Source organism: Blastomyces gilchristii, assembly GCF_000003855.2.
Source record: "Blastomyces gilchristii SLH14081 genomic scaffold supercont1.1, whole genome shotgun sequence".
In the NCBI taxonomy this organism is placed as follows: domain Eukaryota; kingdom Fungi; phylum Ascomycota; class Eurotiomycetes; order Onygenales; family Ajellomycetaceae; genus Blastomyces; species Blastomyces gilchristii.
The window spans coordinates 601,333-626,078 of NW_003101682.1; the positions used below are offsets into that span (position 1 = coordinate 601,333).

Here is a 24,746-nt window from a genome sequence, read left to right on the forward strand (position 1 = left end):
GAGGGGAGGAAGAATATATTTTTCAAATGTAGTTTATTTTCTTATATAAAATAATACTAAGGGAAAACAGGCGTCATCGTCCATATGTTGCAAACTAGTTATTCCCGTCAATGTGAAAAACAGAAGCAGCCCAAACCAGCGTCTTTAATTCCCGTCATGAAGAGTCATTATCCCGATATTCAGATATCCATCAAACCCAAAATTCCCCCGTCTCCCATCTAGAGGAGGAAAGGAAAGCTGAGAGCAAAAACAAAAGTCAATCAAACAAACACCAATCCCCCAAACCACTCAACCACCCACCCGCTCACCCACCCGCCCCAGCCTTCTTCTTCCTATCCTCCACAAGCTCCACATTATCCTCCGGCACCTTGGCCGCATAATTTCCCACCAACCACTCCAAAATCTCCTCACTAACATCCCCCTGCACCGTAATCTCCTCCCCCGAGCCGCCCTGTGCCGTCGCCGCGATGCCCGAAACAGCCTTCGTCACTGAACTCCCCGTTGCAAACTTCTTGCCCAACTCCTTCGAGATCTTCTTGATGTCGAGCCCGTGGGCCTCCAGGCCGGAGACGACGGTGACGTATTTGCGCTTATTGCGCTCGACGCGGCGGATTTGGATTTTGGCGGAGGCTTTGCGTTCCTGGTCGCGGGATTCGGCGAGGGCGGCTTTTGCTTCTTTTTTGGCGGCGTCTTTGGCGGCGCGTTCGCGGGCGGAGATGGAGAGGGTGTTTAGGTTTGCGGTTATGGTTTCTGTTTTTATGGAGGGGGGAGGGGATGAGGGTTGGTTAGTTCATGATCTGTTTACATTTTGTTTTACTTCGGACTGATGGGATTGCTTCATTTGTTGGAGTGGTTTGGGCAAAAGAAAAAAAAGGGGAGGAGGAGGGGAGAGGGGGTCCGTTCGGCGTGGGTAGATGAAACGGGATATAGAACCGAGACCGAATAGGATGCAAGAGACAGCATACCGGCAGAGTATAACGTTTGATGTAAATCAGAATGATTGTCTTTCAGCCATTGTTCGCACTTCTTCGCTGTCCCGCCAAACTCGCAATACTGCATCACCATCCTTAGCATCCAGGACCCCTCCATACAGCGGCGAAGCCAAAAGTTTCATATATATATAGTACGGATTCCTACATAATGAAGAACCGTTACGCACCTCGGGTGGAAGGGAGCAAACTGGACAATATAGCGGAAGTTAGTTGAATTGTGCCATAGAAGTATACAAAGCATCTAACGGAGTGTTCTTATGCGCCGTGGGGGAGGGGTTGCGGGGCAGCCTTTCGAGAAAGCGGGAACCGGAAACCAACCTCCGCAGTATACTATATGTCTTGCCTGGGGTTCGGGGGGCGCTGCCGAAGTTTCGTGGTCTCCTGTACCCGGCATATTGCTTGGGGAATTGGATAGCGGTTCTGTAATAGAAATTATTTTAGGTGTATCCCCTCTTAATCACAATGTCGGTGGTTCTGTCGCTGGGAGAGATCACCATAGCAGGACGTCTGTGTATTCGGATTATAGTGTTTCCGCTTTTTGCATCATCCAAAACTCAAAACGATCAAAACTCATCAGAATCAAACAGCTGGTTTAGTTACAGTTATTATTATATCATAACTACGAGTACGGAGTACTCCTGCTCCTACGATCCTCGTGCTCAATGACGCAAGTTTAGTGGCGGCACGCCCGAATGATCTTGCAATCTCATGGCTTCACTGATGTTCAAAGCCTGCGACAGCCAGTCATATTTTGGAAACATTTTAGGGGTGCAGATCTACCCCATAAGTTCCATCCCCTCATAGGCGAAGTCGTTTCATTGAATGGGTTCACTTCTATTGGCGGCGAGGTACCTAGTTTTCAGTTTGATCTGCGCCGTTGTTGCAGGAGTGTGGTTTGCTAGAGATGTGCGTTTAGTGTATTAGAAGAGAGTTTACTCAACACTAACACTTGTAGGATGGCTTCCATTTGAGGCGTATCATACACAGAGCTAGTTTGACTCTGTACTCCGTATTGGAGAATACTCGGTGTACATCTTTCAAAGAATAGCTGATAACTATGGAATTGTGACACAATTGGTTCTCAGAAAAAGGGTAACTATCTAGAGACATAGATCACCACCATTTTATAATCAAGCGTAACAACAACCAAAATATGAATAAAGAAATGTTTCAGGAAGATGATATAAGAAACACGAAGACCAAATCATTAGAGTAAACAGTACGTCAGAATAAGAATTCATGAGGCTCTCAGAGCTTGTTGACGTTTGACGCATAAGCGCCCGCTAACCCTGAGGCTCGCATCTCGCGCTTAACCAAACCAAACTAAGCCGTATTAGCGCATAGCCCCAATTGCGTCATGCCTGTAGGAATCACCCCTTAACGCTCGCTACTCAATTGAGGTCACCCAGCAAGATAGTGTAGATTTTGCCCTCATGCCATCTATAATGTTGGATATATTCTTGCTTCAATAACAAGGGTGCTGTGGGGGGACATCGTTACCTCTTAGCACCTCTCCCCTGCAATCAATGGAAGCCCAGAATTGACATTGACTCAAGTGCTGCAGCTCCGATACCGGCCCTTCCCACTGTGACCATATATTGACTACATTTCACAAGAGAAGCAGAAGCTCTGAAACAAAAGCAGATATCAAAATAACCAGGAGAATGGGCACTATGACCGTCAAGAAGACCACCAAGCGTCGCCGTCCGGTATCCTTCCTCGATCTCCCGCCTGAGATTCGGCACGAAATCTATACACTAGCACTAAGCTGGCCAAACCTCCGCGGCCTCTTTGACCGCCTGCGCCGAGAATGCGAACAGGACGAAGCAGCCTGGTTCGCCCATTCATCCCTCTCAATGGGGTTAGGGGACATGTGCAATAATGCTTGTCCGCTCCCGTCTCCCTCCATTCCAGAATCACGCTATACTACGCCAACAATCTTCCTGCTCAATCGACAGATAACGTATGAAGCGCTCCCTGTTCTGCATGCGCAGGAGTTAGTCATAGACGAGCCACCGCCTTACTCGATGGCGCTTGGGCGGCCGGTGGATATCACGGTGTTCATCTCCGAAGGGGCACTACAGCGGGCTAGACGGGTCGTGTTGAAGATTGACATTGCGAATTTGGCAAGTAGGTGGGCGCGCACGGTTGATACGTTGCTAGATGTTTGGTGGGTGGACAATGGTCTTGAGAAGTTAAGAATTGTGGTTGTAGGCGGGCTTGCAGAGGGGAGGAGGAATATGATTGGCGAGGAAGGGGTAAGGATAATTGTTTTGAAGATGTTTGCTAAAGTCGGTTCATTCCTTTTCTTACCGGGGACTTGTCATGAAAAGAATGTTTAAACTGACAGATTGCTTTTGAGCGCTAATGTAGTTGAGGAAGTTCGGCATGGAGAATCCATCCGGTGTCAAAGTCCTATTTGAGGGCAGCAGTCCGCCTCACCCCCCGGTTAAATGGTCGCTTGGATCTATCTCACGGGGCGAAAATATCGGAACCTGATCAATATACCTGATCATATTACGTCTCAAGCTATGTCATTCGGAAGGACTACAATGAACAAATACTTAACCGACATACTAGCTACTTGGATGTTTTACAGCAGTATCATTGCCTACCCGGGAATCGGCCGCTCTCAATCTCTTTTCCAGTGTGCCGTTCACTCGACCTCGAGGGGTCACTAGCGACTTTCAATGATATTCGTCTTCTCTAGCCCGGGATGAAGCCAGCATGAAAGCACTCGCAACTTTGCAATTATAAATTGTTAAGAAATCACGGAGTCCGGGCCAGGTTTAATAGCTTACGCAACCATGCTCATCCTAACAGAGTCTAGAGATGCACCTATGCCGGAGGCATTTGACGTCATTGCGTCACATACGGGACATCCGCCGTCGATTACTGAAATAAACATTCTCATCTTCCCAACCCCGTATAAGAGAGACAGAAGCCTGGAAGCCTTCCCGACCTGGCCACATTCTTTCAAAACACATATATATGCAGATCCCGGCTATCGGATAGCATACGAATCCAGGACCCGTTGAATCGGGAAATAAGATACATAAGATGGCGATTCATCCATTCCTGTGGATCCGGTCTAGCCAACTCGTTCAATATATTCCCTGGTCGTCAATTGGCTACTATGCCGTTCCCTGTTTACTTTTTTAAAACAGGCGGAAGGTAAAATACCAGTGGGAATCAAAAAGGGCCCGAGAGTCGACATTGTGTCAACCACCTCCCTAGCTTGACTACCCAGAGGATCCGGATGTCTGGGTGCGGCAGCCTAGTGAATTGAATTCCTCCCCGCCCCAAGATCCTATTCCTGTTCCAAACCAATATTGAATTTTCCATTCCTTCCTTCCTTCCTTATTTTTTTAAATTTTTTTTAGAGAAGAAAATCTCTTAGATGTCCCAGATCTAGAATTTGAGATAGAAAAAATTCCCCCCGTTGATGACGTGGCTATGGATGCCTGCTGCGCATCCACAACCAATGAATAACTGATACTCATTTTCAGGATGTATGGAATAATTCTCCTCGCAGGCCTATCATTGCCAACGCAGACGGCTGTCATATTCTGCCAGAAACTAGTAAAGCAGGATTCCTCAGCTGTAAAGGAGAAATTCAGAAACACACATGAGGCCAATCCTTACCCACCCATACATAAATTAACTATGGGGAGAGATTGTCATATATCTCTCTCTTAGTAAGCTAGCCCAACCAACTTTTCACCAATTCCTGCTTTCTTTTTCTGGTTCCTTGCATAGAGTGAGACCCGATATTTGTTTGACGAACATGTTCTCCACAAAATGTGGGGAGGCGCTTGGTGGTAAGGAGGGTGCGTCTGTTCTTCTGGGCGCTGGGGGGGGGGGGGGGGGGGTGTGTTAATAAAAATCTGGGCATGTCAAAGGCTTGAGCAAGGTCACTCACCCATGTTTCAATTCAAATACCATTCATTCATTTATATCCTAATGCAGCGATTATTTTACAATAGCCACACAGAGAGAATAGTATATCCCCTATCGCAAACACAACTCCGGGCTGCCATGATTCTCACATCAAACCAGATGTTAGACTTAGGCCCTGTCAAGGGCCGTCTATAAGCTAACTACATACATAACCAGGTTTTTTCCCCCTCCCTTTCTTGGAGTTATGCAATACCATTATTATCTCGGTATAGGTACAAGCCTCATGAGCCAAGACCCACAGCATTAACGCGATTAGCGACCACTAGGGCAAGGAATCAATCCTGTTCTTTGTTTTTCTTTGTTTTGCTTTCGGTTGTTATTTATTTTTTATGAATGCCGGAAGCGGGGGTTGGTGGTGGCCCACTGGTGGATGCCGACAAGAATGGAAATCCGAGGTAAAAAACAAATAAAATGGATGACAGCGACAAATGTCAGGGATCCACTCCGCAGTGGAAGACAAGATTTTTTAAATAGAGATTTCTCCGTGGAAAGAAACAAAAATGAATAATTGATCTATGATCTACCTAGAGTGCCAGAGAAGGGACAACGATAACTATTTTTGAGAATTGAGGCAGAATTGGAGGAGGGAAGAAGTTGAACCTCCTCGCCATATTGCACGAATAGCTAAGCTAGTAGCCATTCATCCGAAGCCGGTGATCAATCCATAGATATAAAACGAAAGTAGTATAACCGGATAACCTGTTATGTTCAAAGGAGTAAGATTGGATGGAAACACTTTCTCACGAATAATAATAACTTGGTACTTCCAAAGATCAATTCCTATGGGAGCTTTGTAAGGAAACTAACAATTAGCAAGGGAACTGAGAGATGACTCTCAGCCACTTATTATTCAAAGAAAAGGCACTCCTTGCATACCTGGGTCATTGTCATTTAGCGCCGTCCGCCCTATCAAATCCGCGCTCAGACACACATGGGCCTCTGGTTTTCTCCCAACTTTTGCAAGGCGCAGAAGCTCAGGATCAAGTCTGGGACCTTTGCTGAGGATATTTAGAGCGGTTCCGAGAAGCCGCTGCCAGGCCCGAAGTTTCGGAAAGTATCAGCAAGCAGGACTCTGGATATCAAAAACATGGCTGTCCACATTGCTAACCTAACTCCGAACTTAGAGGGAGGTTGGTTCTTTAACTGACTGTCTGTAGATTCCTTCACGGTTCAAAATCAGTGTAACAATAAGATTTGAGAAACAAAGAGCAGAGGGACACAAGATAGCAACTGGCCAACAAGATAAAATTAGAAGGAAAAAAATAAAAAAAATAAAAAGAAAATACTTGAATCTGCCCACACTCGGAATCGAACCGAGGATCTTATCATTACTAGTGATACGCTTTACCACTAAGCCACGCGGGCGTATTTTACTCCGACTGAGAGTCTCCAGAGGCATTTTGTGGGTATGTTCTCGAATGATTCGCTAATACTCCCCAAGTTTGTTAGGCTTTGCCTTAGTGGCTTCCAAGGCCTAAGAACGCCAACGCCCAAGCCCAAGAAGCAACGACGAGGGAACATCGGTCTGATTGCGCAAAATCGCCCCCTCCCACTGTCTGATTTCTTTCTTCCTTTCAATTATTTGGTTGTGTTGAATTTGGAACTTATTCCACCGAGGTGAAACAAGCCATAGCACAGGCATATTTTACCACGCTGGTCACCCTGGCAGTGCCAAAAATCTTCGACGTCCAGGACCAGGACTCCCTCTTCCTCTCGGAATCAGCCGTTCTAGACTTCAGCAGGCCTTTCTCTGTCGCTCAAGGATCGGGTTGGAGCTGAGCTTGATGTGGGCCAGAGAAGGAAGCGGGGGGGTGTTGCCAGTTGCCAGCTCGGCGCGGCGATTTCGAAAACCCTATCCTGGCCCGCCCTGTCTCTCTCCACTTTTCTTTTTTAAACCATGTCGAAAACCGGTTCTTGTGCATGCATTGGCTTTGCGTAATGCTATTAATGTTATCCACAGCGGGTTATTGTCGAAGAGGGGTATAACATCGAGCGCATTATACCTGGGTCTTCGGGCAACAAGGTGCTGCATTCGTACGGAACGTGCATGGGAGTGGCTTGACGAGGTCAAAAGAAATACTGGAAGACACAGAACAGAGGGTTTAGCACGCGATGCTCCGTCCTGGAACGCAACGCAGAATACTGGGTTTACACACAAAAAGCAGCCGAGGGAAGGGGTATGCTGTGCGTTTTGTTTTGGGGTGATTCGTGGGCAAGTTGGTTCGTCTACAAAGAGCTTATTTTGAGGTGATACACATGAAAACGATCCCTGAGCCGCGGGCGGCTCCCCATCGCTGAAGGGATGAGGACTTGACGGAGAGACAGAGCCAAGGTAGCATATCTTACTCGGGAGACTCTCAGCTGTCAAGATCAAGTCCATCGAAGCACGGGGATAAGTAGCAGGAATACTATGGGTAGTTGGGAGGGAAAGCCTGACTATTGTCACACCGGTAGAGGAATCTGAGAGCTTGGAGTCTGCCATCATGGAAACTAGGTTTCGCGGGTGATTGAGACATGCACAGGTATGATATGCAGGAGTGATGAATATCAGGATGTGTTGCTCCTGATGATGATTGTCATTGGTAAGACCAGCTATCACCAGCGAAAAAAAAAAAACACCATACCAAAGGAGCCTGCCGTAATCCTGAGAGGTAGATTCTCGGGAAGATAAACTGCGTTGCATGACATCACATCGGCGCAACACGCATAGTAAGTGACCTACTCGGGATCACATGACTGGGTTATCTGTTTACATATCGTCGGGGCAAGGGTTGATTGATTTTGAACTCTTCGTATTGAAGGTCTTTGTTGCGGGCTAGATTGCTTTTCATCCTGATTATTGTGGGGATTTGTTCATGAATTAATTATGACAGGTAATAATGACGATGAGAGCAGGTAGGTAGTCAAAGATTGAAGATAAAATAACAAAATGATTCGAGACACACTTATCCCGATTGTCCGTACCGTGTCGGACAAAAACATGAGACAAACAGGGCTATTATGCACTGATACAGAGTGACAAAAAGGCCGTGATTATAAGTGTGATGCATGGGCTCTTTGACACAAGGGACAAACGATTATGCCCTGTATGTATGTATGTAACTTATGTATGTCTGTATGTATGTATGTATGTACATGTACAAGTAACAAGTACAAGTACAAGTACCAGAACGCTTACTAGTCGAAGGCGAACCTTGATAAATAAAATCGATCGCTGGAGACAAGAGAAACAACCGGAGCCCCTTCTCGGTGGCGTTGAGATAGAAAAAAAAGATACAAAGTATAGAAGAGAAGAAAATAATCTAGAACTTGACTCCATTACTCACTAATTTTCCGCCCAACTTTTATCGCTGTATTTTTACTGGCAGTTCCCGTCCCATTCTTCTTCCTGTTCTTTTTTTTTGCCCCATCTTGTTTAACATCTCATCTTTATCAATATAATTTTCCCCCATTTCTAGCTCCCTAATATCCCTTAACTTTGCCGCGTCTGTACTGTTAGCTAGAGAAAAGCACCATTATTTGTCGGTTCCGCTCTCCACCGCTTCCACCCACTCTCCAAATTCAAAACGCCTCCACGCTCTACTAAGAGACACAGTCAATTACATCACTCTTATCAACTCTCTAACACTCCTAGTCTACACAATATTTAAATCCGCAGAAGATCTCCCTTATACGACAGCGGGTCTTTTTTTTCTGTTTTTGTTTCGTGGTGCGGGCTAGTAGATCTCATCGTTTCCATGTCCGTAATCGCGCACTAGTTTACTCAGAGCACGGAATACGTTGCTATTTTCTGGGCTATTTTCTGCGGGTTTTTTTGTTTCATCCAGACGCTGCGCATTTATTTTTCTCGACACAAGTCGCGCATTATCGCGGAAAAGCCGATCTACGTATTTGACGTCCATCTGCTCCCAAGGTTCCAGATTACCCTAACTACCCGTTGCGCCGGAGACTCGTCAACGTCAAGCCTACCCTGCGATATCAACCGTCGACCAGCTCAAAACTCCAGCAGTGACACAACAGAAAGCTTCTACAGTGCAGGCTACCTGTCGCGTACCACGCCATTGGCAAGGTTTTTGATTCTCGAAGCCATGGCCGCCGTGCTACCCGTGATGCCAGAGAGAGGCTCACTTTCGCCGTCAGACCCTCATCGGCGAAAGCGCAACAAGCCATCTATCCCAGAATCTCAAAGCTCCTACTTGAAATCTCCCCAACCCGAATGCTATTCCGTTCGTAGTAGTTCAGTATCCTCCACATCATCATCGAGACAGCCTTCTCCCATCTTCTCCTCGATTTTTGTACATACCAGCCCTCCTGCAGTCACACTGCCGCCGACGCCAGAAGAACCCGAGGATGACGACATATTATTCCCTTCTTTCGATACCGCATCCTACGATGAAGAGGAAGAGAATACACCGCTCGACTCACCCAGCCCTCCCTCGATGGAACAATCGAGAAGTGATTTCACGATGCCTCGGATAGTGGGTGATGATGCTTCGATAGAGCATGAGCCTACAAGACACGTCGACTACCTCTCGCACGATTGGCAAGAAGAAGATATCTGGAGTTCTTGGAGGTATATTGCTTCCAGGAGGGATGCATATAACAATGGAGTGAGGTTAGAGAATGCGGCCTGGCGGACGTGGGCAAAAGCGAAGCATCGACTTGGAACCGTCACTCCGGAGTCACTTAACTGGTAAGTCGTATTTTGTATTTCCTTCTTCTATTTCCCTACATATAACCTGACATGGTGCGAGGAATTCTAAAAACTAATATAACTCTTATAATAACAGGCTCAAGGATTGCGATGTTACCTGGCTCTATGGCCCCTTACAGACCGCCTCCAAACTTTCCCATCCTACTTCATCTCCCCCTCCTACCCGGCTCTCCCCACCCAGCCCCTTCCTTAACAAAAAGCCGATCCTCAAAAAGAGAACAGCCTCTCAAACCATCCTTCAACGCTTCATTTCTACACGCACTCTCCTCAGCCATGCTGGTGCTATATTACAAGCCCGCGAAGCGGACAGCCTTAGAAACCGACCCGGATTAGGGAGGTCAGCGTCCGACTATTATGTTCCAAACAACTACTTTGAAAATTCAAGTAGTAGTCTGGCGACGACTATGTCTCCTGGCACCGAATCACCCAGTGAGAGACGTCACATTAGCTTCAACGACGAAGTCTCACAGTGCATCGCCCTTGAAGGGAAAGACGATTACTACGATAAGATGGACGACAGTACCTGCGTCCTAGACGATGATGACATGTCTAAATGCAGCGTGCTTATGATGCGGCAGGTAACCCCACGTCCGCCGTTGAGCAGCCGAAGTACCCCGCGAAGCAGTTTCAGCAGCGATAGCAAAACCATCGCGCCCCTACCACCAACGACACTGAAATATCGCAGGGATACACCAGAGCCTGACGAGGTTGACGTCGTCGACTCTCCAGAAGTGAAATCATCGTCATACTATTCATGGTGGCCTCTACCTGTCCCGCGCCTGTCCCGTTCCGCCTCAACGGAGACGCTTCGGCCTTCGAAGAACCAGCGGCAGCGGCAGCAACAACAAATGCCCAAAGCCCATGATAATTTCCTCCTAGACGATGAAGGTCCCGACGACGATGACGCCAACACCGTCACCTCAGACATGGATATGAAATGGCAACTATCTGGTCAGAAAGTGCCTGAGGACACATCACAGACATATAACGGACCATGGTTCACTGACTCTCACAAACGACAGTGGAATAACGATGATAGTCCCCATGCTCATTATTACAATACTAATAATAATACTAATCGTACTATCAATAACCGGAACTCCTCTTACCTATCCTCTCCGGAACAGTTCCTATCCTTCGACTACGACGACTTGTATAATGCTGGAGATACGAGTGGACATAATGATGATGAGGTGGATGATGAGGAAGCTATGAACTTTGGGTTCCTTGGCAAGGTTGTTGATACGGTGAATACTGCGAGGGATATTGCACATGTTATTTGGAATGTTGGATGGCGGAGTTAGAAAGATAATAGAGAACAACAAACCACCTTGAAAGCCTCCCGGGTTGGTGGTGGAAGCACTGGATATCGCAAATCCAGACTGCAAGGATCCCTTTTTATTGCCCGGCACATCGATGTTTTATCTTTTTTTTTTCAAAAGAAACATCCTTGGAAAAGCAGCTCCCGGGCTTGAGAAGTGGATAGCAGTTTTTCCTCACGAGACTACCTTGGCTGATTGACTATATAACTGCACGTCCCGCCATTTCCATACCCTATTTACTTCACTCCATACCGCCCATTTTCCATTTTCTTATCCTACCTACCTCGTTTGTACAGCTATATTATCCTCTTTCAAGCCGCTTTTTTACGCAACATAGAAATACGTACTTACCTACGTCCTCGCATATCCATACATCCCCACATCATCTCCTTGTCATTAGGGAGTTAAATGGACCAGTTATTCCCGATACACTCTCATATTGGCAACGCATTTAGAAAGACGGTTTAGCGAATGAATAACCGTATTGGTTTATGGCAATGTTGAAGGGACTGAAATTGAATGATTCTGTCATTGTTTCATTTCCATTTTCCTGCCTTCTTCCCATTGTCACCTGTCACCTACCTACCCATCGCTAAATCCTCTAGTACATACAAAGATGATTAAATGTGAAAAAGAAATTTTGAGCTCGTCTTTTTATTGTTTGTTTCATTTACTTGGAGTGATCCGTGATGAGTTGCCAGACAAGTTTTATAGCCCAATTCATAAATGGGCACAGGATATAAATAATAATAATAAATCTCGGCCGCAACAAGAACACACCATAAGTCTATTTAGATAATCATTTCTCTTAATCTGCGCAGTCTTGAGAAAAAACAGTTTCATCTAATACTTTTTTTTCTTTTTTGCCTTCTTCTCTTTGAGTAGCAATCTAGCAGGAGAGCTAGATATCTAGATATATCAATGATCTGTTGATAGAATTGACTTTTATTTTCATATCTCAAACTTCAAAAAAAATCACTTCCTTTCATTTACAGTGACACAGCCTCAAACCATGAAATCTTATATCAACTCTATATATTAGTAAGATAAAACTACTCCGTACATATCTTTTTATCAATTATATAAATTAGTGATAGTGGCTAGAAGTCAAAGAGTTATTTCATCAGCCTTGCAGTACGGAGTAACCCAGCCTCTCCTCTCGATATTTTCGGATTAGCGCGACCAACTAAACCCCTTTAGAGTTCTCCAATTCCTGCTAAACTTCTGGACCAATCAGAAACTTTATCTCGTAGAAGAGTTTGCTTGGGGTGTCCCATTTTGGATTAGTGTACACTTCCTGACAGTTAACTGATTGGCTCAGAAGTTAGCAGGACTTGGCCGAAAGTAGCAGTAGTTCGGATTGGGTTAGCTTGAGTAGAGCTCAGATCATGTGCTGTGACTTCCTAATCTAGTTAGTGCCGCTCTTGAGCCGAGGATTCTGAGTTTATTGAGATAACTCTCAAGCCAACTCCGTTCTATCTACTCCGTACAACTTGCAATCGTGAAGAGAAAAAGCCAATTAGTCGGGTGGGGAGTCCCCGATATCTATCCGGTTATGCCGTCAGTTTACAATCTCGTCATTCGGCTTTTCAATTCTTCGTCCTTCTAATTTGTTGCGCGCCCCACCCCCTTTTTCCCTTGGGAGCTACACTGGCGGGATCATTACCGACAGGCAATTGGAACTGGACTCGAAATTGGATGAACACTGCACAAACGAGGCCTATATGCAATATTTCGGGGTGCGCTAGTGAGGAGGATACACCAATTAACCCAGAACCAGTTTTGCGTTCCTACCACTCTTTTAACTCCGCTACTCTGAACCCTGGCGTTCTCCGCGCCCGCATAAATATCCGCGCACATAACCAACAGCCTGCACCCCTCTAACCAGCATCTACATCCCCCCTCCTCCCCATACGTGCCTCCCATAAAAGCCCATGGAGGGCGTCAACGTCTCCGAGCTCGTCGAGCGGCTGGGCAGCGACGAGGACGCCGTGCGCAAAATGGCTGTTTTCAAGCTCCAATCGAACATCGGCGACCCGTCGTTTGCCGACGTGTTCATATCTGAAGGCGGGCTGGTGAAGTTGAAGTATCTGGCGTTGACGGCTACGGGGAATACGCTCGCATACAGTCTGACGTCGTTTTCGCGGCTGTTGGAAGTTGATAAGGGGTGGGAGTGTGTAGAGCAGGATTTGGTTACGAGGGTGAGTTTGGCTTGAGAAGTAATTACTGCTTTTGATTTTTTTTCGGGGGAGGGGTGGAGTTTCTAATAAAGGGAGTTCGGACGGCTTTGATTCTTGGATTGGAATATTTTACCTGTTTCCTTTTTAGTTGCTAACATTGAAGGTGGCTCACTTTTGTCATGCTACTGCAGATTGTTGAACTCATCGTTACCCATCCACTTGTGAATATCCTCCGCGGCGCAATGTCGATCCTCGTCTCCATTGTTTCTCACCCGCATACAAGCTCCCGCCGCTCGCAACAACCAGGCGTGTATGGATTCCAAGCTCTCAAACCAGCAATTGCAGCCTACCCGCACTTTCTCGAAATGCTTGTGAACAGGTTATCATCAGCGGACCATGCATTGAGCGCCAATGCGCTACAGTTGATTAATTCATTGATGAGAGATTCGATCATCAACGAGAGCGAGGCTGAGTGGCCCAAGTTTATCAAACGGTTACAGGATCTAGGTGTTATTCGAGCAGTATATATGCTTATGCAAGGCACGGCACTGCAGGACCTGGCTCACCCGCTCCTTGAGTTCCAATCGTTGACAAAGGTTCTCTTGCGAAAGTGGAAGGATGTCCCTGTCGAATTAGAGAAGCCGGAACATCGGAGGGCGTTAAAAGGGATTCATTTGGCTAGCAAAACTGAGAAGGAAAGGGAGAAGGACAAAGAGGAGTTGGAGAAAGGCGACGATACACGACGGTCTCGAAGACATAACCCGGAAAAGTGGAGACGGCTAGGGTTTGAGTCGGAAAGTCCCCAGTGGGAGTTTGAAGAGATGGGATTCTTGGGCATGATGGATTTGACGGACTACGTTAGGAAGCATCAGGATGAGTTCCAGAAAATGCTGTTGGAACAGTCCACCAAACCGCAGCCGCAGCGGTGTCCAATTGCAAAAGCGTCCCTGGCTGTCACTGCGGTTCTCTACGAGCATTTCGAGGTGGAAAAGTCGGATCTGGATGATGTGAAGAGCTATCTTGTGCTTGAATCAAGATCCAACTACGACAAGTTATTCAAGCCGTTGCTTCTCCACTGGCCCAGGCTGCACGTGGCAGGGATACATGCGTTTTTCCGTCTGTGGAAAGCGACCGGCGCTGAGCTGGAGGATTTTTCCAAAATTGTGGAACTAGTTCGTATCCTTATCGAATCTGTCGTTGGCGGTGCCACGCGGACGAAAGACGTGCATGATGTTGAAGAAGAGATGGCGGAGTTTGAATACCAACGTCTTAGAGAGTTGCAGATGGAGTTGCTGGAGCTTACCTATGAGGATGCATGGGGCCAGCATCTCCTCCAGGTCCGCGATGAGCTCCATCATGAAGCGCTGCAGTTTGTGAAAGAGCAGCGCATCAGATGTTTATTACAGGGTGCTTGGTTCCCGACGGAGTATACTCACAATAAGATGGAGAATGGGGTGAATAATAGTGGAAAGCAAGATGCGAAACGCGCTGGGGGTTCCACAACCATATATCGCTATGTACAGTTGTCACATAATCGACGGTACCTGCACTACGCCGATTTTGAATCGATGGGGAAGCAGGCGCCTGATTTAGAGACACTCACTGACAAAAGTATGTGGAACTTCCCTCCTCAGTTTCGTGAAACAACCTGCTAATAACCATACTTTAGTTGACCTTAACATCGTCTCCTCCGTCGTCTCCAATGTCTCCGCGTCCTCAGACGCCTCCTCGAGCTCCACAATAAAAACTCTCCCTCATTCATCTTCCTCCACCAAAATAACCATCCACGGCTACGTCGGTAGACCACCCGGCTCTTCCTCCAACGACAGTCCCCAAAATCATCAACACCAACGCAGCAACAGCAAGAATACACAGAAAGAAGCCGTCCTGTTAACTTTACACCCACAATCCCATAGCATCGCGTCCGAGTGGTTGGATGGGCTGCTAATGCTGCTCAATCAGCAGCCTATTACTGCTGAGACGAATAAACTGATTAACCTGGTTAGTAATTATGGACTGAAGATTCGGCTGTTGAATATTAGATTTGATGATGGGACGTTCGTAGGGGATCCGCCTGAAATTCCGAGTCGGGACGGGCTGGATGAAGACTATTATTATGATGTGTTTGGGGGGAGTTGAGAGCTAGGGGCGTGGTGAGATTTGCATTCTCGCTCAAGCTGATTCCTTTTCTGATGAACGTGGGCTCATACTTTGAGTGCAGAATGTTTTGGTTTTCTTTTTTCTTTTCCGTTCTTTCAGATTCGGTGGAAATATATACCTCTTGTTTCTGTTTGTCCCAGTTGGAGCTGGAAAACATATTATTTCCTAGATTGGAGTGGACTATATCGCCATATCCTTGGCTCGTCTGTCGGGGTCTACGCGATTTCATTTTTAAATTTTTGTTCGTGTGTACTTTTCTTCTTGCACTTTGATATGAAGATAGATACCCTGCCCTGCTACAACATGTTTTGTTAAGGATATATATCATGTTAGATTATCGCTTCGTTGCTTTTTCGGAACGCCTCATACTTATGAATCGGGGCTGCTTTTGACTTAACTTTGATGATACTGCCCGAGAGTTATGTAATTAAATAGATAACATCTTCTCACATATACCAATCAATAAAAGGAAAACATATATTTTTCTCAGTTATAACAATCTCGTTCATGGGGTGCAAGTTGGGTTGACTGGGATTATTACTCTGTAGACCAGACCACTCCACGCACACGTTTGCAGCGCGTCTCCCACCCAATAATAACAATAATACTTAAGCGCCAGACAGCCGCCGTCACGTTACCCGGAGCTAGAACCTGAGTCTCCGCTCCCAGGGCAGCTTTAACTTCACTCCTGTTCTCGGAGACGCAAATACAGACCTGCGTGCATTCGAATAAGTAAAGGCATATGCCTCATTTTAAATTACTATGACCGAAGTCAAGCACCCAATTGCTTAACCATGATCGCAGGGTCCAATTGGCAACAAGCCCACCGCCATTACTCGCTCGCGCCGTCGCCATGTCCGCCCGCCGAGCGTCAAAACGTCAGCGGAGGCTTGTAGTCCTCTCTTCGGACGACGAAGGGACTAATCATAACATTGAAAACCGTGAGATTCTAGAAGAGGGGGAGAAAAGGGCTGACAGTGATTATGTCGAGCCTGGACCGCAGAGTGATATACAATTGGGCGGGAGCATAAACCGGGGGATGAAGAGAAAGATCACACCCTTGCTAAAAGAGACTGCTGCGTCCACACCGAGGACAGAAGCGTCTACGACTACGGCTACAGCTGCCTCTACTACCAAGTTGAGTACGACTACACTCCCTTCACGTTTGTCCAAAACGCCGAAACGAACCCAGAAACGAACCCAGAAGCTATCAAGCTCGCCGCAGAAGAAACTGAGTCAGCCACGCTCCTTACAGACAACGCCCGGCTCATCACCTGAGAAGAAGAGGGGGAAGAAAGCCCATAGGCTCTCAGAAGAACCTTCGAAATCTTTACATTCATTTTTTGCAAGAGCCACGGAGGAGGAGAGGTGGAGTTGCAAGAAGGATAGCGTGGGCCTGGGTGCGGGCGTGGGGAGTAGTATTACCGAGGAAACAGATATGGTGGAAGAAATTGAGGATGATGAAGAGGAGGAAATTGAGGATCTCATTGAGGATGATTCCTATGATGAGTTATTTACGAGGCATGTTCTCAGTAGTGGTAGTGCGGAACTGGCGCAGGGGGATAACAACAAGGCAGGTTCGCCGCTGGATCGGAGGAAAGTGAAAGATATGAAGGTTGCGCAGCAGATAAACAAAGCGAAGCTTACGAGCAGGCCTGGGAAGCGATTTTTACTGCCTGGGAGTTCTGCAGCTGGATCTGGGACTACGAGTGTGAATGGAGATGAACTAGGTTGGGCCTGCGAGTTACATTCATCTACTAAATTGGCCGCGCAGGGAATGCGGTCATGGGCGGAGGAGTATGCGCCAGCAAATCTCGATGAGTTGGTGGTTAATAAAAGAAAGGTTTCGGATGTGCAAAGGTGGTTGGTAGATGTGTTCGGTGGGAAGAGCAAACAAGTTGAGTACCACCGTTGTTATTTACCTCGCCTTTCCCCGCTTGCCTTCCAATGAATGTTGTTTTTTCCAACGTTTGTCATCAATTATACTGACTGGGGTAGAGAGTTCTTGTGCTCAGGGGCCCAGCCGGAAGCGGGAAATCAACCACGATATCGCTACTTTCTAAGGCCCTTGGGTTTGAGATAGTAGAGTGGAAAAATCCCTTAGGCTCTGAGTATTCGTCTCAAGGATATGTATCCATGGGGGCACAATTCGAAGATTTTCTTGGAAGAAGCGATAAATTTGGGAGCCTTTCTTTGAGCGGTGATGGACACGAGCCGCAGCTGCTTGTAGCAAATGGGGAGGCGGATTACTTCAATTCTAGTACTGGGGAAAAGAGACGTGCGGTCCTCGTTGAAGAGTTCCCGAGTTCCTTGAGCCAAGGTTCATCCGGTTTGCGAGCGTTCAGACACGCTATACAGAGTTATTTGGCGACATCCGCTCCTCGGCAATCGCTCTACAGCAAACTCAGTCAGGATACTACGATATCAAGCACGCCTCTGATTATAATCGTCTCAGAAACTATGCTGGGCTCCGGAGGTATTTCCTCTGACAGCTTTACGGTACATAGGTTGCTGGGCCCTGAACTTTCAAACCATCATAGAGTGAGCATTGTCGATTTTAACAGGATAGCGCCGACCTTCATGGCGAAAGCGATCGACCTAGTTCTGAAAAAGGAAGCTCGTCGATCAAAGAGAAGGCGAATCCCCGGACCCGAGGTTCTAAAGGCATTCACAGACATGGGGGATATAAGATGTGCGATTTCCGCGTTGGAGTTTATGTGTTTGCGAGGTGATGACGATGCAGGATGGAGCGGGACTGTTGCCGGTCGGATGAAGAGGTCTAGTAACGGGGGTATTCCTCTTACGACTATGGAAAAAGAGTCAATGGAAATGGTCACTCAAAGGGAAGCGAGCCTGGGCATCTTCCACGCGGTGGGTAAGGTGGTGTACAATAAACGTGAAGATCCTATGATTTCGCAACGGGTGAACGCTAAGCTTCCTCAGCCTCCACGACATCTGCAGCATCATGCCCGACCGAAGGCTTCCCTAGTTTCAATCGATGATTTGATCAATGAGACCGGAACAGACCTCGAAACATTTATTTCAGCCCTGCACGAAAACTATTTATTATCTTGCACCGGCCCCGCATTCGCTGAGCACTTTGAAAAGTGCATTTCAAACCTATCCGAAACGGACATTTTGGGGCCTGGACGTCGATTTCACAACGTGCAGACAAGTCGAGGTGGAGCTGGCTCGGCGCGTTCCTCCTTCCAAGGGTATGGCTCTAGCATCGACATGCTCCGCCAAGATGAAATCAGTTTTCAAGTGGCTGTACGGGGATTGCTATTCTCTTTGCCTTTCCCTGTAAAGAGGAAGGCTCCGCGCGGTACTCGGGCAAGCGACGCCCATAAGATGTTCTTCCCAACCTCGATGAGACTTTGGAGGCAAACAGAAGAACTAGACAGCTTGCTGGGCCTGTGGATGCGTCGGCTCACGGATCCCACCATGGGGCTTTCCCCAGGAACGCCTATCCCACGACTAGACGGTGTGGAATCGTGGAAGAATCATCGCTGGATGCCTGGATCTTCCAATCACAACCATAACCACGAGTCTGCCACGGACACATCTACGTATCCGTCGCAGGCGGCTCGAGCAATGACCTCTCGCGACGAAGTTCTTCTCGAGCGTCTACCGTACTTGAGCCTAATATCCAGAAACCCAGTCGAATGTAGGGAGTTGGAAAAACTTACACAATTCCGTGGAGTTGGTGGGCAGAGCGAGGAAGAGCTTATCGATGGCGATTTGGAAGATAGCCCGTGCGGTGGGGGTGCTACGATGGACCCATGGAGTGCCCCTGCGGATAAGGATGTGTTTTCGCCGCAGAAGCGGAGACAGGGAAGCAAGTTGGGCCAGATGCCTTTGAGCAAGTCGTTTGGGTCCCAACTCATACTTCCGGTCCAAGATGCTGTTGAGAAGTTGATTCTTAGCGACGATGATATCGAGGATGATTGATCTGATTCCGTCTGATTGTTTTGCTTATCGGATCTATTTATTTATTTATTTTTAAAAAAAATTCGGCATGGTTGATGTTATGGAAGGCACCTTGGGAGTATATTTCATTCTGGGTAAATAGGCGTCATATTCTGGTGATAGGATTTGCGGCACATACTATATCTTGCGAGCCCGATTGAGTGATTTTAACGTGGATATTATTTGACTGGCGCCCCTCACGGAGAGGTATGGACGGACAGCGGTGTATCCAAATCAAATTACGGGGTCACATTCTAGATTATTTTTAACGTTCAGCCAGCGTTCAAAATACCCGAGGGATATAAATTGATTGTACATAGTAATTTACCATTGATAGGAGTTGTTCTGATCTTTTGTTGTAGCTGCAACCGTGGTGGTTATAGTTATTTATATATTTAGCCTCTCGTACCAAAACACACTGCAACTGCGGACATTCTACGGAATAAATCAACCACAAGATCCCAGCGCCAAAAACGCTTAACAGAGCAAAAATTCCCCAACAATGCCCTGACAGCTACGCTAGTGCCCCCGATTGGTACCCAGGGGGTCGTCGGACGAACATCACGGCTGGGTTATCGTGTTTGAGAATGTTAGTTGCCGGTATCTCAATATTCACAACGGCTGCGAGAACTCCCACTACTTGCTCAATGAACGCTGACTCTTTCCAATCTCCAGTAGATAGGCCAATTAAACCGTACACGCGAAAATATAGACCAGCCCATGGCTGACTCATTACAAGATCCTTCGAAGCCGCAACGGCTGAGTGGCAATGCGACTGGCACTCGGAATTCAGCGAATGGCGCGGTCCTGAGGTCGCGCAATGTTGTGCTAAAAGATTATGGAGATAACAAAAATAGGGCCACACGGAGAGAGTCCGAGAGCGAGGATGCGAAGAATGGGAGCTATGACATTACAGCGGCGGTTGTTCAGACGACTATCCCCGCATGGTTGAATATTGGAATCATGATGTCCCTGATATTTGGCGGGTGTTGTTCGAACGTTAGTTGCTATTGTTTGATATTTCCCGGAGTTTCTCTGTTTTGCTATTATAAGCAAATGCTAATAAGGGATTCGGGAACAGGTATTTGCTCTAGAGGCTATTATCAAGTGAGTTTTGCCGTGCGGACGGGGTGTCTTTGTTATGCGCGATATGGCTTTGCTAACGCAAAATCTTTCGATACAGAGACCACCCAGCATCTGGTAAGGCAGCATTGCTTCCAGTAGACTATATACGGAGCAATTATCTAACAGTTACCACATTTTAGGAGTGCTGATAACTTTCACACAATTTGTTTTTACCGCGCTCTTCACCCTTCCCAATGTCTTCTCGATTACCGCCGGACCCCGTTCATTCTTCCTTGCGCCTCGGGCAGTCCCTCTAAGATCATGGGTGATATATACAGCGTACTTCCTCTCCGTAAATGTCCTCAATAATGCTGCCTTCGCCTTCGAGATCTCAGTGCCGCTTCACATCATAATTCGGAGCGGAGGCCCGGTGGCATCGATGATAATCGGCCATCTATACAATTCCAAGAGTTACACACGGACTCAGATTCTAGCAGTAGTACTGCTTACAGTTGGTGTGGTCGGCGCCGCGTTGGCAGATGCCAGTGCGAAGGGTAAATCTCTAGATATCGGACTCAGCTCTGGGAAGGATGATGGTCCTTCAATGCTTAGCTCATTAGCTGGATTTACAATGCTTGGGCTGGCAATGGTCCTTGGAGCTTTTCAGGGCGTCTACGCAGACCGCCTGTTCGAGACTTACGGCCGCAACAACTGGCGCGAATCGCTCTTCTATGCCCATGCTATTTCCCTCCCATTTTTCATCCCGTACTATCCAAATCTCGTATCACAGTTGAGAGCATTATTCGCCTCTACATCCGTCCGCACTTCCCTCTCGTCAACGTCCATGCTCGCAAACACTACATCCAGCGACCTCAAACAGTTCCCTTCGACGACAACAGCTACTACTCTATCCTTCCTGTCTGCGCGAAGTCTTCTAAACCCCGCAGTTTCTTACCTCCAAACCCTCCCCGATCAGTCCCTTATTTTCCGGCTCCTTTCGCAAACACCTATAAAGGTAGTATATCTAATCCTTAACGGACTAACGCAATATGTCTGCATCCGCGGTGTGCACCTTCTCTCTGCAAAGTCGTCTTCTCTGACAGTGACCGTGGTGCTGAATATCCGCAAACTTGTCTCGTTAATTCTATCTGTGTACGTGTTTGGGAATGTACTTGTAGCAGGAGTACTAGTAGGCGCGGTGCTGGTGTTTGCTGGTGGGGGCCTGTATGGGTATGAAGGGGCGAGATTGCGGCGCGAGGCGAACGTAAAGAGGAAGACGCAGTGAGATATACATACGTATGAGTTTACCAGGTTTTGATTTATTGGCTCTTTTGGACTACGACTATTTAGAGTAGTGGGATATCGTTGCTTCGGCCGTTCTTTCTTTCTTTCTTTTTTCTTTCTCTCTTTTTTTTTTTTGGGGGGGGGGGGGAGGATGTTCTACACTATGTTTCCTGGGTTATAACCTATCTTTTAAATGTTGAACATTTCCGGCTTCTTGATATAGCACTTTTACCCATGCCGTTTTACATGCTTGCCAATTTGACAAGTTCTGATAGACCTCGTTACCCACCCCACGTCCTGACATTGAGAGCGCAAGTCAGCTATCAAGCATTATAATAGTCTTAATATTAAGGAAATAATTGTATGATATGCCTACATTGGCTCGAGTCAAATAATATTTGTGATAATAGGAAAGCCCTTAACAATTCCCATCCAAGACGAAGAAGTACCAACTTGAGCCCAAATACAGTGCTCTGTCTCTCTCTCTCTCTCTTTCTCAAAAAAATAGTTTAAACGTTAGGTGAACGCATCTACCTGGAGTGACAGAAAAGGTACCTAGGCATCCGCTTTGATAATATCGGCAGCCCTCTCAGCTACTGCATACACGGTCGCCGTACGATTGGCCGGTGGAATGATTGGGAAAATACTTGCGTCACACACGCAGATTAACCGTTCCATGAACGACCAGCTTCGCACTAACGACACCCCCCTTGTCCTCAGGAAGCATTGTAGCAGTGCCTGCAAAGTGATGCGACGTCGTTACCGTATCGCGGAAGTACTTCTTAGCCAATTCCAGATCAGTAAGAAAAGAGTCTAGGTGGTTCCGTCTTCCATCTGACATTTTGAAATATTTGGCGAGTGCTTCATTCTGGTGCAAGCGCTCTAGTTCAAGCAAATTGCGGGCCAGGATTTCGATATCTAGTGGATGGGAGAAGTAACGGGGGTCAATTGTTTGCTTGTCGTTGGGATTGGCGGAGGAAATGTGTACATGGCCGGGAGAAGGGGATGTTTTGCATGACTCACTCCTAAACTGAGATAGTTTTCCGGGGAGGAGCTAGGACCCACGTGGTAGCTTGTGTTAGTTTGATGAAGGTTGGCTTGGGCAAGGAACGTGAACATGTCGCATGTAGCCTCGTTGTGAGTTTCGAAGATGCCACGGATGACGGACTGGAAGGAAGTAGCTGGTTCTGTGGATAGGAACTGATCGAAAAACTTTTTCTGCGCTTTCTGGCCGTCTGCACCCGTAAATTCGAGAATTGGCATTAGGGCATTTGATTGTACACCTCCGATAGTCATTGGGCCGGGTTCGTGTTCAGAATACATTTGCATCGCGGGCTGAATGGCTTCAGGTTCTTGTCGTAGCAGTGGATCTCCAGGAACAACGCCATCGATAACCTAAAAACTTATTCCGCTCATCAAGTGATCTTGCAGACTTTCGCCGACGTTTGGGTTATGAATAACCACGGGGATATTATATTTTTGCAGGATTTCCTCGCTTCCAATTACGGAAAGTTCCAGTAGTTTGGGGGTGTTCAATACTCCAGCAGTGATGACGACTTCTTTGTTTGCGTTGATCGTGATAAGCTGGCCTTAAACATCGACATCGAACCAGTCACTCTGATATTTGGTTTGGTCCCTTCTAATAGCACCTTCTTGGTGAAGGCATCGGTCGCAAAATGTACCCCTGGACGTTACATTGCAGTAATGCCATATGTATTCGCAGCATAGCTCCTAGTTTTGGTTTGAGGATCGACAGCAGCAAGACTGCTAAATCCACTTACCGAAGCTCCCGAGTACGGATCGGCCGTAGCTTCGTAGCCAATATTCTTGGATATATCTACCCATGCCTTCACAAGTGGGTTTTGCACCTCCCCGGGGAAGGAGGCCTGGATAGGTCCCGAAAAGCCAAAGCCGTGGACGGACGGGCCAACCCACTTCAATCCCAGGTGCTCGCGCGTCTCTTCATCAGGAAGATTGAGGGTATATGATTTCCTGTAATATGGCTGGACATTTTCCCAAGTCCAACCTTTGTTTCCGAGATTGGACCATGCATCAATCACCCCCTTTTGATGCTGAAACGAAGGCCTGTCCGTTGATGGCAGAGGAACCACCCAACATTTTGCCTTGAGCTACACGGATGGTCCTGCCAGCAAGCGTTGGCTATTCCATGGAGTATCAGCGATCCTCCCAAGGAGTGTGATTGCGGGAGGGATGGTTGGTTGGAAAGCACACTTGGGGTACTATAGAAAATGCTCAATCCGCATCTGTTCCAAACAATGTCTTCCAGAGAGCCGGAATTTTCGCCCTGGGGTTCTCCAGATGACTGATTTCCGCCTCGAGAACAACGACGATTGTGTCTGGATCCTCTGAGAGCCTTGCTGCCAGGACTGGGCCAGCAGTACCACCACCCACAATGCAATGCCGTAGTCAGCTGTGGTGGGAATCCGCGTGGTAGACAGGATGAGGGAATAGGAGGCAGGCCTCAAGTAGACAATCGGACGGTATAATGCATGGTCAGATAGTTCCCAACAAGCCGATGATCTGAACTTGCTCAAAAACAAACAGCGTCTGTTCCGCGAACGCCACAGAACTAGAATCTGTTCCGTTCTTGAAGCTGCAGTTGCATTATCTCAAGAGCCAATTGCCGAGTCTGTTCCGACTTTGAGAGTAAAGCCCCTCGAATGATAACCCCGCTTGTCTAGCCCATATGGGACTGTGGCACCCTGCATTTGGCATGGAATGAGCAAGCGAACACCCAAACATCCCGGTTGTGAAACTGTTAGGTGAGGAGGAGATGAAGAAGAAGACAACGGGTATGACCGAACAATAGCGGGCTGATGCTGGAACTTTGAAAGTTGGTTAGCCCTACATTGGACTGTGCCAGGGAAACCGAACCTTAATGACTTTCAAGTCGCTGATAGTTAGATCAGGGAAACGTCCTCTGCCCAAACCTTACCAACCTTTCATTCAACGTCAGATTTACTATAAACATACATTAAAAGACAGCCAAATGAGAAAAGGAAAAAAAGGATATAAGAACAACTGTAACCAAACCCAAGCCACCAACATTCTCGTCCTACCTCATCTACACCTAACCACT

General features: G+C 47.1%; 8 protein-coding genes and 1 non-coding gene across 11 annotated transcripts; 5 read left to right on the forward strand and 4 right to left on the reverse strand.

Moving 5' to 3' along the window:
* Nucleotides 1-14: 14 nt before the first annotated feature.
* On the reverse strand, nucleotides 15-4,083 carry BDBG_00131 (translation machinery-associated protein 22). Its single transcript, XM_002628839.2, has 5 exons — nucleotides 1,940-4,083; nucleotides 1,311-1,861; nucleotides 1,160-1,179; nucleotides 966-1,053; nucleotides 15-750 (listed from the first exon to the last, which is right to left on the reverse strand). The coding sequence occupies exons 2-5, from the start codon at nucleotides 1,384-1,386 to the stop codon at nucleotides 305-307; spliced, it is 630 nt and encodes a 209-aa protein (XP_002628885.2). The 5' UTR covers nucleotides 1,387-1,861; nucleotides 1,940-4,083; the 3' UTR covers nucleotides 15-304.
* Nucleotides 2,256-4,865, forward strand: BDBG_00132 (uncharacterized protein). Its single transcript, XM_031719739.1, has 2 exons — nucleotides 2,256-3,283; nucleotides 3,366-4,865. The coding sequence occupies exons 1-2, from the start codon at nucleotides 2,657-2,659 to the stop codon at nucleotides 3,489-3,491; spliced, it is 753 nt and encodes a 250-aa protein (XP_031575615.1). The 5' UTR covers nucleotides 2,256-2,656; the 3' UTR covers nucleotides 3,492-4,865.
* On the reverse strand, nucleotides 4,405-8,074 carry BDBG_00133. 3 transcript variants are annotated; one of them, XM_031719742.1, is made up of 4 exons: nucleotides 7,109-8,074; nucleotides 5,829-7,031; nucleotides 4,915-5,741; nucleotides 4,405-4,843 (listed from the first exon to the last, which is right to left on the reverse strand). In XM_031719742.1, the coding sequence occupies exons 1-2, from the start codon at nucleotides 7,633-7,635 to the stop codon at nucleotides 6,950-6,952; spliced, it is 609 nt and encodes a 202-aa protein (XP_031575618.1). In that variant the 5' UTR covers nucleotides 7,636-8,074; the 3' UTR covers nucleotides 4,405-4,843; nucleotides 4,915-5,741; nucleotides 5,829-6,949. The 3 variants fall into 3 exon arrangements, with proteins under 3 accessions (XP_031575618.1, XP_031575616.1, XP_031575617.1); XM_031719741.1 differs by lacking the exon at nucleotides 4,405-4,843 and having other exon boundaries at nucleotides 5,719-5,754; nucleotides 5,829-5,982; nucleotides 6,101-8,074; XM_031719740.1 differs by lacking the exon at nucleotides 4,405-4,843 and having other exon boundaries at nucleotides 4,864-5,651; nucleotides 5,829-8,074.
* On the reverse strand, nucleotides 6,246-6,317 carry BDBG_16054. Its single transcript has one exon. It is a non-coding gene; the product is annotated as a tRNA-Thr (tRNA).
* Nucleotides 8,075-8,111: 37 nt separating the features above from the next.
* BDBG_00134 (protein phosphatase type 1 complex subunit Hex2/Reg1) lies at nucleotides 8,112-12,061 on the forward strand. Its single transcript, XM_002628842.2, has 2 exons — nucleotides 8,112-9,645; nucleotides 9,743-12,061. Exons 1-2 carry the CDS (start codon nucleotides 9,041-9,043, stop codon nucleotides 10,968-10,970), a joined length of 1,833 nt encoding a protein of 610 aa, XP_002628888.2. The 5' UTR covers nucleotides 8,112-9,040; the 3' UTR covers nucleotides 10,971-12,061.
* A 406-nt stretch (nucleotides 12,062-12,467) lies between these two features.
* On the forward strand, nucleotides 12,468-15,814 carry BDBG_00135 (ELMO/CED-12 family protein). Its single transcript, XM_002628843.2, has 3 exons — nucleotides 12,468-13,189; nucleotides 13,360-14,779; nucleotides 14,838-15,814. Exons 1-3 carry the CDS (start codon nucleotides 12,923-12,925, stop codon nucleotides 15,305-15,307), a joined length of 2,157 nt encoding a protein of 718 aa, XP_002628889.1. The 5' UTR covers nucleotides 12,468-12,922; the 3' UTR covers nucleotides 15,308-15,814.
* A 367-nt stretch (nucleotides 15,815-16,181) lies between these two features.
* Nucleotides 16,182-19,279, forward strand: BDBG_00136 (cell cycle checkpoint protein rad17; the record flags this gene model as incomplete). The annotated part of the gene is made up of 2 exons (XM_031719743.1): nucleotides 16,182-17,225; nucleotides 17,327-19,279. 2 exons carry the CDS (start codon nucleotides 16,182-16,184, stop codon nucleotides 19,277-19,279), a joined length of 2,997 nt encoding a protein of 998 aa, XP_031575619.1.
* A 738-nt stretch (nucleotides 19,280-20,017) lies between these two features.
* On the forward strand, nucleotides 20,018-21,647 carry BDBG_00137 (UPD-GlcNAc transporter; the record flags this gene model as incomplete). The annotated part of the gene is made up of 4 exons (XM_031719744.1): nucleotides 20,018-20,296; nucleotides 20,379-20,404; nucleotides 20,481-20,497; nucleotides 20,563-21,647. 4 exons carry the CDS (start codon nucleotides 20,018-20,020, stop codon nucleotides 21,645-21,647), a joined length of 1,407 nt encoding a protein of 468 aa, XP_031575620.1.
* Nucleotides 21,648-22,298: 651 nt separating this feature from the next.
* Nucleotides 22,299-23,764, reverse strand: BDBG_00138 (glucose-methanol-choline oxidoreductase; the record flags this gene model as incomplete). The annotated part of the gene is made up of 5 exons (XM_031719745.1): nucleotides 22,299-22,601; nucleotides 22,670-23,041; nucleotides 23,090-23,230; nucleotides 23,428-23,672; nucleotides 23,707-23,764. The coding sequence occupies 5 exons, from the start codon at nucleotides 23,762-23,764 to the stop codon at nucleotides 22,299-22,301; spliced, it is 1,119 nt and encodes a 372-aa protein (XP_031575621.1).
* Between the last annotated feature and the right edge of the window lie 982 nt (nucleotides 23,765-24,746).